This window comes from Ptychodera flava, chromosome 3 (genome assembly GCF_041260155.1).
Source record: "Ptychodera flava strain L36383 chromosome 3, AS_Pfla_20210202, whole genome shotgun sequence".
In the NCBI taxonomy this organism is placed as follows: domain Eukaryota; kingdom Metazoa; phylum Hemichordata; class Enteropneusta; family Ptychoderidae; genus Ptychodera; species Ptychodera flava.
This window is the reverse complement of record NC_091930.1, coordinates 38,277,121-38,290,538: the sequence shown is the minus strand read 5'-3', so window position 1 is coordinate 38,290,538 and position 13,418 is coordinate 38,277,121. Positions and strand designations below refer to the sequence as shown.

The 13,418-nt window shown below is 39.8% G+C and overlaps 1 protein-coding gene across 4 annotated transcripts in view; it reads left to right on the top strand.

Annotated features, from left to right (window-relative positions):
• LOC139129951 (ataxin-2 homolog) overlaps window positions 1–13,418 on the top strand; it is a 31,987-nt gene that overhangs the window by 10,555 nt on the left and 8,014 nt on the right. The window contains exons 1-5 of one of the 4 annotated variants that reach the window (XR_011551726.1): window positions 3,925–7,504; window positions 9,061–9,227; window positions 9,541–9,684; window positions 11,202–11,227; window positions 12,152–12,256. Coding sequence is in view for 3 of the 4 variants with exons in the window: in XM_070695651.1 (XP_070551752.1) it covers window positions 4,090–7,504; window positions 9,061–9,227; window positions 9,541–9,684; window positions 12,152–12,256 (3,831 nt within the window). In the remaining variant the exon portion in view is untranslated. Of the gene's footprint in view, window positions 1–3,883; window positions 7,505–9,060; window positions 9,228–9,540; window positions 9,685–11,201; window positions 11,228–12,151; window positions 12,257–13,418 lie in introns of those variants that run through there. The other 3 variants (XM_070695651.1, XM_070695653.1, XM_070695652.1) reach the window with 3 other exon arrangements.

Below are 13,418 nucleotides of genomic sequence, written 5' to 3'. Positions count from 1 at the left end.
GTTGAAAACCAATATGCTGCTGTCAAGAACTTCCGTCTGTCAAGACTTCCGTCTGTCAAGATCCGTTGACGTCATGCCATTGTGATGGGTCATATCATAAACTGGTGGGGGTGTTCATGGCTCAGGTTGAGGTATGGGAGAACAATTTTGAGCTATGACAAAAATCAAAAGGGACTTAGCGGCATAGCCACAGTGTTAAGCCTTTCTCCAAGGTTTCTTAGTTGACTACAATCTATTACAGACTACTGAGCTGACGTTAGGGGTACTCACTTTGTGTTTGCTCACTCTGTGAGCGCTAGTGTTTGGTACTGAGTTGCGTGGATATCCCCTCATGGCCTCACGTGATCTGGGCCTGTTGCATAATCTGCAGAGATGATCATATGCCTCCGAGTCTGAAAACTGTCATTGTGTAAGCCTGTCGGCATTTTCCTTGCATTTTTTCTCATTTAATTTTGCAAAATATCGGCGAGTACCTCAATATTTCAAGATAACCCTTTCTTCCCAATCGTTTCCTGGAGTTTCAGAGTCATATGAACGAAAATGAGTGAAAGTTTTAGACAGGAAAATCGGACGTCGTCCATGTTCAATGTTTACAGTACAATCAGAAGTTTACGTGGAGAATTAACCAACAAACACAGGAGTGTTCATGATGCCCGCCCTCTAGAGGCAGACCCTCCTATATGAAGTACCACATTTGATGCTTGTGGAAAGCTTGACCACACAATGGAGCATTTAAACTTTTAGAAAATGACAAACTGAATAAAAAGGTATTCAGAAAATGTCAAATACTGAGGAAAAATGCGCAAATATTCAAAATAAACAGGTTAACTGATTGGTCAGCTATAAAAAACAATGGAAATGTTTATGATCAAAAGTTTTTGAGATGCGCACATTTTAACAAATACAGAAATTATTAACATTATAAATATAAGACCAAACTATTTTTTCAGGGATGGGACAGGTTGGAAATGAGGGGGGAGAGACAAAGGCACACCTATTGCTGCATGTGGATGCAGCCACACCATTTCATTTACAGCATACTTATTCACTGTGTTGTGTTCAAGTTCCATATTGTACTGACTGTCATACAAGGATAACATAAGCAAATCAAATCAAATTAGAAAAGGATCAATGCTGTTGTGTGGATTTTGCTGAACATGGCTGATATTTCGCCCCATATATTTGGTATCCAGCAAAGGCATATTTTGATGTTAAGTCAAAATTAACACTACATTGCTGACAATATATTTTACCGTTTCTGCATGAATTTTTCTTTTTTAAATTATAGTATATTAGTACTTCAAACAGATTAACAGTTATCGTGATGTCAACCCATAATTTTACATCACAAAGACTGTAATTCTGCCAATTTTTTTTTGTTTTTCAGTCATTTTATAAATTTTGCACTGCACAAGATGATTGAACAAATTGCAATGTTTGAATTTGTAAACTCAAAGAATAAAAATCCTTTGGTCACAAATTAAATTATTTTTTGAAAAGAAATTTACTCTTAAACACTTTTAGCATATATTCTTTACACGGTCATGTATTTCAAGGAAAATATGCCTATTAAAAACAGTAATTTCTTCACTTTCATTTTTTTTCAATACTATGACAATTATCAGCCATGAGGTTATACAAACACAAGACCAGATAAGCGTTTTTCATCATTTCCACAGGACTTTTGGAAAATCCATTAAAAACAGTTAAAAGTGACTGGAAATGATCACTTGGTATACATTTAATTTACAGATGCCAGGTTGTGTATTTCACATGCACTCAGGTCAGTAAGGAAGTGCGTCATTACTATTTTGGACTGTTAATTCTTATTTCTGAATTGTTTAACTTTTTTCCACATTGAACTATCTTTAGGCAGTTTATACTGTAGCTTAGAATTTTTTTGATTGATGTATTTAATCATCTTTTGGGTTCTTTGGGTCCATATCCCACCTCATGCCCTACATCATCAACTATTTACCAACAACTCCATGCCAACAACCAATTACCTGACCTGGCCACACATTAGAGAAGGTACAGCGTCATTGACGGTATTGCTTCATTTTTTTCAGGATTCATGTAACGCGGGTACATGTATACCAGATACCATAGGAACAATGAAATGTAACAATTTGTACCTTCACTCTTCAAGAATCATTCAACTTGACAAAAAATTGAGCTGCACGATTAATACCCTACGACAAGCGTTCTCCACAGGGGAATTTTAAGGGGTGGGCCAACCCTCTGTATTTGGAGCAATCTATTTATATGTTAATAACTGTACAAAAGAACAAATTTTCACCAAAAAAGAATATGCAAATAATGCATGGGTATGTAAATTGTCCACCCCTCTGTCTTTGGAAGCAGTAAAGAATTGCGACTTAAACCCCACAACCCAACAGGGTGAGTCAAAAAAATCATTTAAATGCCTTATAGAGAGACAAATTTGTAGGTTTGGAGTGAAAACAATTAAAATCCACTGCCTAGCAGTCATGCAAATTGAATCCCCAGGACACTGAAGTATTTCTTCAGAAAAGGCTTTACTATGAGTTGAGGGCATAATTTGTACAACCAGGCTACTGCTTTAAGCAAATTCTTGGATTGTATCCATGAGAATTAATGTATTGTATCCGTGAGAATTAATGTAATTGAAATGTTGGCCTTTCATCCCTGTATTGTACACTGGGGCCTCAGTCATACTTCTGAATTCATATCACTCTATCCGTAGTTGTAATTTTCAAATAGACCTTGTTTGTGACAATAGATTAATCTGTATACAATACTATACACCAAGGGATAAACACTGAAAAGAAAATGGTTCTGAAAAGGAGGACTGATCTCTTGTGACATGCTCTCGTGGTCACCTTTGGCAACGGCACAAAGAATTCAGTAACCCAGTATAACAGCTAAGGGCCTTTGTGTACTTATCTTGGCAGATTACGAACAATGCTATTGTACTTGTATACATTGTAATTTCAGTCTCGCTTCTACTGTCTACATGTATGCTCAAACAAACTCCATTGGCAACAGAGCTGGCATGTAAACCATCAGTTACATGTACCAGCCACTCTTTTTCTTGGTCACCAATGCCTGAACCAAGACAGTTTACTTTTTCAACTTCTTTATTCCTTTATTTAAAGTAAACAAACCTTTTTAGTGATTATTTCATTTGTAATTTTATTATAGCTTTGTCAATATCAGTGAATTTGTGACGTACGTCATACCCCCACGTATATGTGATTATCCAGCATTATGGCCCAGATGTTTTATGCATCTACACTGGCATCGCCAAAACTACCGTATAAAACAATAGCAATAATAAAGCCCTCCCAGCCCATAATAGACTTGTGCAAACTTTGCATGTTCTTGTCTAAATTGCTTCAATTGTAGATTGTGTCTTGCAAAGTTTGCTGTCATCCATTATGGACCAAGAGGGGTACATAATTATTTAAATATCAATTCACACCTATTGTAAGGGAGAAATTTCTGCATTACGAGAAAACTATAAGAACTCCAAATAATCAAGTTGCTGTTTAGAATTAAAAAAAAATAATCTTGATTTACAAATGTCTCATTCTGCAAGGAGTTGTACATGTAATGGTACATGTAATATCGGACATTTGTATACATGTACATACTGGTATACATATGACAGGGTACAGTTTAATAAACTTTCAAGATCAGCTTGCAAGTTGAACACAATGTCATATTGAGCATACATACATGGTTGTACGGTAGGTGAACTGTTCTTGTACATGTACTTGGCATTTGGCTTACTTTAGGATTGTATACAAATATGTTTTTTCAAGCCATTCAAAGTACTCTACCTGCAAAATTTGCTGTTTCATTAAAATTTAAACATGCAATCTTCTTTTCTCTTTTGCAGATGTTTTTTAAATATGGCGATATTTCCAAGGAATGACAACGAGAGGACAATCTGATCAAAAAGTCTAATCTGGTATAATTATTGCACACAATCTACATTTACTCTTGGAGATCTAAACTGCTACCCAACCTACAGACCAAAGATATCAGAATGAAGGAATTTTGAGTAGGCAACGCCAGCCTTCAAAGTCATATGATAGTTACAAAATGTCGGGAGAATATGATGATGAAGACACGGATCCTATGATTGTGGACAGCCTAGATGCCAAACTAGCACATCGATATGAAGATGTTGACAATTCAGATATCCCTCGGGACTCTCTCGATGATAGTCCTGTGGGTAAAAGGGAAGGCATCCATGAACAGGAAAACTTAGATCCAAATATGCAGCTGAATGAATCTCCTGAGCATATGGACACTGATCCGGCAAGCCCCGATCAAAATGAACCTTATGATAACCATGCTCTGAAAGAACAGGAAAGGCAGCTTTCCAGGAATAGCAGACAGAGGAGTCATCCTGGATCAGGAACACAGAGCAATGGCTCAGGAATGTCGCCTAATGATCAGGCCAGTAACAATGGCTCACCACCAAGACAGCTATCAGGAAGGAGTGACTATGGTCGTCCCCCAAGGGGGCCTTCTGCAGGAAGCAGAGGGCCAAGAAGTGGCCGTGGATCTGGATCTGCTGGAAGTAAGCGTGGAAGTGGTTTCCGTCCGTCTCCAGGAAGTAGGGGCAGTAATGATAGAGGTACACCACCACAGCAGTTGTCTCCCGGTGTGCAAAGCCAAGGCTCTGGTGGAAGTGTAAACAGAAACCAGCAACAGCAGTTGGATGATGTGGAAGATTACCCACCAAATGAAACAGATGAGTTTCCAAATAAGAGTTCACCACAAAACTATTCTCAGCCAATGCAGTATGATGATGATGAGGAGGAGGATGAATACGGGAACCCTCCTCAGACACAAAAGGAAGAAGGCAATGAATCACCTGACAGCCTGGAGGAAGAAGAACGGTACCAAGCTGCGTTAAGGGAACGTCTTGCTAAGTCTTTGCATGACATTAGGAAGATGGAGGAAGAGAAAGAGGCAGCCAGAGCCAGAGCTGAAGCTAGAGCTAGATCTGAAGAAGGAGGAGAGGATGATGCTCAAGAGGAAGGTGAGGCTGGAGAAGAACCTGATGTTACAATGGTGGCAGATTCGTTAGACCCGGGAGCAAGTAATGACACAATGGTGGAGGACTCATTGGATGCAGGTTCTAAAGATGTTAGGAGGGATGAAGATGATCGATTTGTTGAGCAACCAACTCCAAGAAGGGAAGATGGACTTGGTCAACAGATGGACGACCCTGAGGAGGATCAATTCTTTGGAGTTCCAAAACGCCTTTCTGCACATTCACAGAACCGTCTTGGTTCCTCAACCTTGCCAAAGAGTGGAGACTCTTCAAAGCGACAGAGTTACATCAAGGAACAGAATCAACAGAGCTTTTTGAAGCACGGGGAGATAAGTAAAGGGACAGAGGATCCCCCTCATGCCCCTCCCCCTGATGACCCCGCAGAGGAAGTGAGGGTTGAGTACATTTCGGAAGAAAGCGACGATGACAATGAACACTTTGTGGATGAGAAAGGGAGCCCTGTTGACAATCAAGGAAGACCCCTGTATGGGAAATCTGAAACTGCAAGTGCAAAGTCTCTTTCATTAAGTGAACAGAGGAGACAATTTGTTTTGAAATCTAGGCATCCCAAACCCCCAAGTCACCCGAATTCTGTTGAGGCAGCCAGACGGAAATACAGTGGTGCAAGGACTCCAGGCAGTGGCAGGAGAGGATCAGGGTCATCTGCAAAGCGAAAGCTCACAGCTGGAAGTAGTTCTTCACAACCAAACTCTGAAAGGCCATCCTCACAAAGAACACCCCCAGAGGAAAGGTACCCAAAGCAGGAATATAATCAAAGAACACCTGCATCAAGAGAACAGGTGATTGAAGATGCTGTCACGCCGCAGCCACAAGTAAAGCCAGTCGCGCAAACTCCTCAACTGTCACAGGGCTACCAGACTCCCCAGCAAGTGCAGATTCCCCAAGGCTACCAAGCACCCCCACAGCCTGCTCAAGGCCCTCCCCCAGCACAGTTCCAACAGCCACCTCCACCACAGCAATTCCAACAGTACCAACCCCAGCAGTTTCAGCAACAGCCTCTGCAACAGCAATTCCCACCACCACCACCACCACAGCAACAGCATCCAGCCTACCGACAACAACAGGACCCCCAGCCACAGCAATACGGGCCGCCTTTTCATCCACAAGAATACCAACAGCAGCCGCTTTATACTCAGCCGCCCAGTCAGCCATATCAACAGCCAGAGCCTTACTATTCAAATCAACACACTTCACCCCCTCAGTTCCACCCTGGATACGGTCCAGTTCCGCCTGGTGCATTAGAGCCACAGCCTCAGCAGTTTGATCCAAGGTACCAACAGGTGCACCAAAGACATCCAAGCTTTGAAGACCCAAGGTATAGACAAGTACAAAGGCAGGAAGAATTTGATCATAGGAGGCAGTACCAGGGTCCAGGACCGTCCATGCAAACTCCGCCTCAACCCTGGCAAGCTCGTCCAAGTCAGCAGGGATACAGTTACGGCCAACCGGAAGAAGACATTTACCAGGAATATGAAAGACCACCTTTTCCTCCACCTAATGCTAACTCAGATCCATATGCCACAGATGCTTCAGAAAGGTATCCCGGGAATGCAACCAACAGATCTCAAAATGAACATTTAAACGACCGTCCAAGGAAATATAAGTCCACATCGCCAGCCAAACCTGCGCCCGATTTCATAAATATGAATCGCTCAAATATTAAAAGGGAGCCCCCGCGGAAAACATACGCAGAAATCCATGCCAAGAAGATGGTGACGCCTCCCTTAAATCCCAACGCACCACTTCCTAACATCTCACGTGAGAGTTCAGAGGACGTAGATCCAGAGAGTGTATGGGCTCAGAGGTCGAGGAGTTTGCAGAAGTTTAAAAAGTCAGGTTCCAAACAAGGAAATGCCAAGAAGTCAGAGGTTACTCAGCCATGGACTAAGCAGCTTGTATCTGAGCAAAGAAATCTGCCATTAAGGACTCGTTCAGATACGGCACTACAACCCAAAAAGAAGATGCTTCCAGTGAACCCGTCACCAAGAGCAAACCGACAGAAGGTGAATCTAGACATTAATGTGAACATTAAAAGGTTAGATCAGAGTCAAGAAATAGAGAGAGACAATATGGACATTGATGTCCAGGTGACTCCAAGGCCTGATCATTTCCAGAATTATGAAAATCCCTACCTGAATCCCAACATTCGCGAGCCACCTCCCCAGAATTTTGGTCAGCCAAGGTACAATATATATGCCCGACAAAGTAGCGAGCCTGTTTTCTCTTCCAATGTTCCGATGCATCTCCGGAGGTACTCCGAGGACAGTGAGACATACAGGTCTCCACGGCAACCTGATCCCAGGGATTACGGCTACGACGATGCATTGAATCCACAAGAATTCTATGAGGAAACTCCAAGACTGTCGTACACGCATCCTTTAGACCAACATGCGACAAACCCATATGGTGTGCTTCCAGACATACATAAAGGTGAGTACCGAAGTACCGATGCAGTTATTTTACTCTTCTTTGGAAATGTACCATATGCACCATCATCAGTAGTCAAGTTCTGTGCATAATAGGGCCAGCAGCGCAGCGCTAACTCTTAATGTTTTTTTCACTATTTATGTTTAGTACGTCAATTGCTTGTTCTTTTTCTATTCCCCAAAGCATGTTATAATGCCTACTTTTTAGCTTGCAAACACAATTTCTATATGAGTACAATGCGCTGTTATTGTTTACATTCGAATTCTTGTCCGGACCAGAATTCACTTATCAACAATAACAGAGCAGTTTACACATGTACATGTACAGGCTGAGTTGACTGGGTAAGTACTCTGTATCTCAGCCTGCTTAGGGGAGTGGAACAAGAAATTCTAGTTGACATTGAAAACAAAAAATGGTTTCATATGTTATTTTACTATTCAAAATGTTACTATTAAAAGCTTTTCTGTGTCATGTGTAATTTTATTATGCAAAAATATAAATTAAAAGACCAGTAGCTGTAACTTTTGTCCTCTATTTTTGTTTTTGTATGTTAATTGCAAGTTCTTGTACTACTCCCCACAGTACAGCGTGTTGAAACAAAATATTTAGCTTAATTATCAACACAATCTGTAAATGATCATACTGTTATTGTTTACATTTGAATTCTAGCTTTGACCTGAATTTACTTGTCAACAATAACAACGCAGTCTGTGCATGTACAGGCTGAGTTGACAAGCTAAACACTGTGTCTTTCCGCTTCTTTGAGAAGTAGAATAACAAAGTGTGTAGTTGACATTAAAAACAAAATAGTGAAAAAATAAAAAAACATCAGAAAATACAGCTACTTGCTCAATTGACTAAAAATAATATAAACAGTAGCAGTATGTATTGAATATTTACATCTGTATTTACTGCGTCAATAACTATCGTTTACATGTGTGTGCTAGTGTCTTAAAGTTTGATATCCATAAGTGTGTGTTCTCTGGTATGGACTTGCAAGAAAGAGGAACAGTTTATTTATTTTGGTTTAAATCACATGCAAGTTTCCAAATATTACATGCAGGGTCCATACACGCCTGGAAAATCCTTGACTTTCAAAGTCTCCTGCATAATTCTGGAAGAGTTCTTTGAAGTAAAATTGAGTCCTTGAAAGTTCTGGAAAATTGATAAGTGACCCACACTTTTCAAAAATGACAAGATAGATCAGTCGTGGTATCGTAAAAATTGTTTGTAAAATGATATACAAAAATGATAAATTGCAAAAAATGGTGCCTAGGAAACGGTAGTCTGGACCTCAAAAAATCCTTGGCTATTGCTGAAAGAGTCCTTGAAAGTCGTTGAATGTTACATTACTTTAAGTGTATGGACCCGGTACATATACATCAGACATTGTATGTCCTGTACGGTATGTTAATTCAAATGCAGTACCTCTACATGCTGGTTATGATATTCTGAGTTGCATTTACCTTATGTTAGTGCCCACGCTCTCACCCCCCACCCCCCATGTAAAGTCCATGTTGACTGGCCTGTTAATCGCCCTCCATTTTTTTGCATTGTAGATGACCGGGGCAGCAGGGCAAGTCAGGAAGGCGGTTACCTCGCCATGATGCAGAAGAAAAAAGAACCGCCCAACTATAAACAGTATACCCTGAAAGATTACCGCAGCCTCAAGAGTGATCTGCGGATGGGAGGACTTGGACCTGATCATGGTCTCATGCATGAAAGGGTAATTCAATAGATTGATCACTTTCCATATACTGGTATGTGTGTCTTGAATGTAAATTCTCTTTCCAATCCAGTGGGATTTGGTAAAAGTAACAATACATCTGACTAAAAGACATAAGGTGGTTGAGTGTTGAAGACTTTTGAGCCAATCAACAAGCATAGACCATAAAATGATGCGTTCACATTGTTTTCAATAGGGTTGGCAAGCAGACCTATATTTTCTGCAACACATGCATAATTTATGCTAATATATGCATTATTATTGAGCACAACTCTGACACTGTCAATGGCTATATGATATTCTCTCTCTGTAGCAAGAGAAGGCAAACCGAGGCCGGGAATATGCCAGACAGGTGGCCGAACAAAACAAGCGGACGTTTGGTCAGCATCCGCCAAGAAGAATACCCAGACCTAGTGATGGTCCAGAGCAGAGTGACATACACTCAAAACGGCATGTGGTAAGTCAAAGCACCCAGCCATCTATGTGTGTGTGACCATTCAAAAAATGCAGAAATCTTTTTTTTGCTGGAGGCATATGCCTAAAAAGTTTAAACTTTGCAGGCATTGTCTTTACTAAGGTAAAATCCAGATGAAAATTAATGCTAGCTAAGTGGGAGTTAGTAAATATGACAATGGGTGTATTGGTGTGTCATAAACATGCCCCTGTCAAATATGTCAAACTAGGCATTGGATAGATTGCCATAACACAAATAAATATATGTGACTACGCACAATACAATTCAGGGATGTGTACAAATAAACTGACGAAAGAAATTCAAACGCCCCCCCCCCCCCTCACCCCCTTTACTAAGTAAGGGTAATCATCTTCCACAACTCAGAATAACAATCAGGAATCACTCTGTGGTAATACCATTAAAATTTTAATTTTTTTTTTAAATAGTGAATTCAAACTGTTCAAAAGAGTGTTCTAAAAAATACAAGTAGACAGAGAATTGTTAGATCTGCAGGAATCTGAAAGTGTTGGCCCACGGTGTGTTCTGCCTTGAAGTTGTGGGAAAACTGCAGCCTCATTTCTGCGGTCACTCTTTTATCCTTGTATGTTAACTGACAGTGATATAGGAAGATCTCCACAGATCAGCAGACAGTTTAAGACCGGACATTAATTTCCTATAGGCCATCAGAGTAGCGTTGAGCTAAATTTTCCTACTTTAAAGTGTTCTGCGACACCAATACTGTCGATAGGTGTTAGATCAATGCTGGCTTGAGTACCGATATAAATTTGTGTGTGGGCAGTATTAAAGTCCATTGAAATTTTGAATTAGTAATGAACCTGACTTGAATTTTTACCTGGCCAACTCTCTTGGCACACTGACCATGTCCAATGACCTTTGAACTCGGCATGACTTATTTCAACAGGTTTCTGCCCCTGCCCTTTCTTTTAGCACCGCTTCTTCACTTTTACCCTGGTTTTGCTGCGTTTTGATTTTGCATGTGAGGCAACTCTACTAAGTATTTGGTATCCCCCGATTTGGACCATTAACTTAGTGAATTTTCTTGTTTCCATGCCAGTATGTATGTCACCATGTTACATATGTAACAATCAAGCAAGTTTGATTGACAGAAATTCCGAAATGAATTGATGCATTTGCAGAAAAGTTTTGAGCATGTCAATCCAACATGTCAAAAACAGACTTATGTTAAAAAATTATGCGACAAGCACCGAAATGAAATGTGAGTCTCATATCAAGACTATCCCACCCCCACCACCCTACCTCCTCCCCTCCCCCCTTCAAACTATAAAAAAGGAGTAAATCGTAACTTTCATAACAAAAATCTTCCAGGAAATAAATCTGTGTTCACTGCAAATTCAAGCATGTTACATATTTTTGGGGGAAAATTTTGTCACCCTCTTTTTGTTAGTCCATACTGTACTATGGGTGATTGCAGTGCTACAACAAATAAGATTTATTGTGGCTACAATGCTAGACCAAATTTGTATTCTTATGTATTCCAGCTGTACTACTAGGGGCAGACCTTTCGGTAAGTTTAAAATTTTTAGGACATTTTGTGGAAACCGAAACCTTCCTGTAACTCTTGAAGTGTTTTATTTGTGTCTTTCTAAATGTTTTCTGCTCTCAGATCATGTGGAAAGCATGGAATCAATTTGGTCTGGCTGCCTTTGTGCATTTCAACCATCATAGTGATGGAATTGAGAATTTTTGTTAAAGTTTAATTCAGACTTTTTTCCTAATTAAAAAATGAAAAAAAAGACAAAATACTGATAAAACCCTGACCCACTGTAGTTGTATGTAACATTTTCAGATTCATAATATCCCATCCTATGCTGTTTCCATTCTAATGTCATGTTCAATCTGTTTTTTTGTTTTTGCCCAACATTTCCACCTGTCATCCACCCCTGCTCATACAAAAGTAGCCACTCCCTCCACAATGCATGAAACAGGCAATGGAGTCAGCTTGTGCTGTATATGGGTAGGGTTGCTGGTAGACTAATGGGGCAAGATACCTGTAATATACAGCAGAAATATCACGCATATGTGTATTTTCCAAAATGGAGCGAGTCAATGTTATTTTGTGTTACTAATAATAAATCAACAAATTTGAAGCTTCTTGTTCTGTTTGACGGTATGAATTCCTGCTAATTAATTTTAATTATACTATCAAATTGCAATTAATCTTGTGCTGATTGATCTTCAACAACGATCTTATTTAAAAAATTGACATCGAAGATCCCATTGTTTCTAGGCACACAAACACAGTTGCTGATATGAACTTTTACACAAATGTCAAAATGATGTTTTTCAAGATTACCCTTTATAACAATTCCACCACTGTTTTGTATTCTTTACCTGCTCATTTGTTGACTTTTCCGTGCAGTCTGTTTTGTTTTGTTTTTCTCTAATGTCATTCTTACCATTAATGTGTGCATATGATCACTTCTTACAGAGTTTGGTTTACGCTAAACATGTTCCTAAGCCAAAAGTAAAGGCCCATTCTTCCAGCTCTACCCCTGTTGTGGATGAGGATCAAATAAAAAGCCCCAGAGCTTTGGTTAGTTACTATTCTGTTAAAACAGTTCAAGGAAATTGATTACTCCGCCCTCTAGTGTTCAGTACAGAATTCTTTCGTTTTTATTCATGTCTCTGGAAGTCTGACTTGTCAAACATGAATAAGAAAGAATTAAGTCATTAGACACCAGAGGGCTCAGTAGTGAAGCAATGTGCGGAGGACTGCGAATACCTTGGCTTCAGTGTTTTCAGCAATAATCTTCCTGGGAATGACTTTTCTGGCTTTAAATTAAGAGTAATGCATGATTGCATGATTGCTGTCCGGTGCTTGTTGGATTTGGTGTTGTGCTAATGCCTTCTTTGTTTGTAGCAATGTCTGCCCAGCTGTGCCAACCCTTTTCCACCCAGAACGCGTTAAAATCTCATGTGCTCATTCTTGTCTGTTCTGCTAATAAATTTGTGACATTTTTCCATGTTCATCCACTTGATTTGGTATCCAGTGGTGATTGTTACAGACACAAAGGTTTAAATCTCATTCTGAAGAACCCAGTTTTAACTTTGAAGAAAGGGAAGAAGTAGCATCCCGTATTTGAAAGTTTTTCGTTTTTACTCCAACTTATAAACAATTCAATCTCTCTAGTCAAAATAAGTGTACGAACGTACTGAGTCTTGGATTATGCAGACAATTTTGCATAAAATTTACCCATATTTGAGATGCAAAGTGATGGTATAGTGGCTATATTCTGTTGATTCTGCGGGAAAAAAAAACCCTAATTTTTGATTTTCATAGAGGCAAGTTGGTGAAAACTTCACTTACTACACAGGAGAGCACTCAAACTGCAGACCAGAAAAATATTGGAACAAATTTCAAGGTCTGAAAACTCCCCCTGGCACATTTTATCTTAAGTGTCTGGACAGCTGGACGGATGATTGAGAGCATAGAATGATGAATTGAAGTATAAATGGATTACGATAATTGTGCATTGTGGATGAGATTGTATAAATGGGTTTTGTGGGTTACAAGTTCAAACAACGATATGGACCATGCCAGATTGAAGGGTATATGTGGCAGACAACAAATGCAGGGCTCGAAATTAACTTTTTCCCTGGTAGTCCACTTGGGCTACCATTTTCTGAAGTGGTAGCCCAGTGACAATGGCTGGTAGTCCATGAGTATTTTAGTTTAGGGATACTGTACTCGTCCG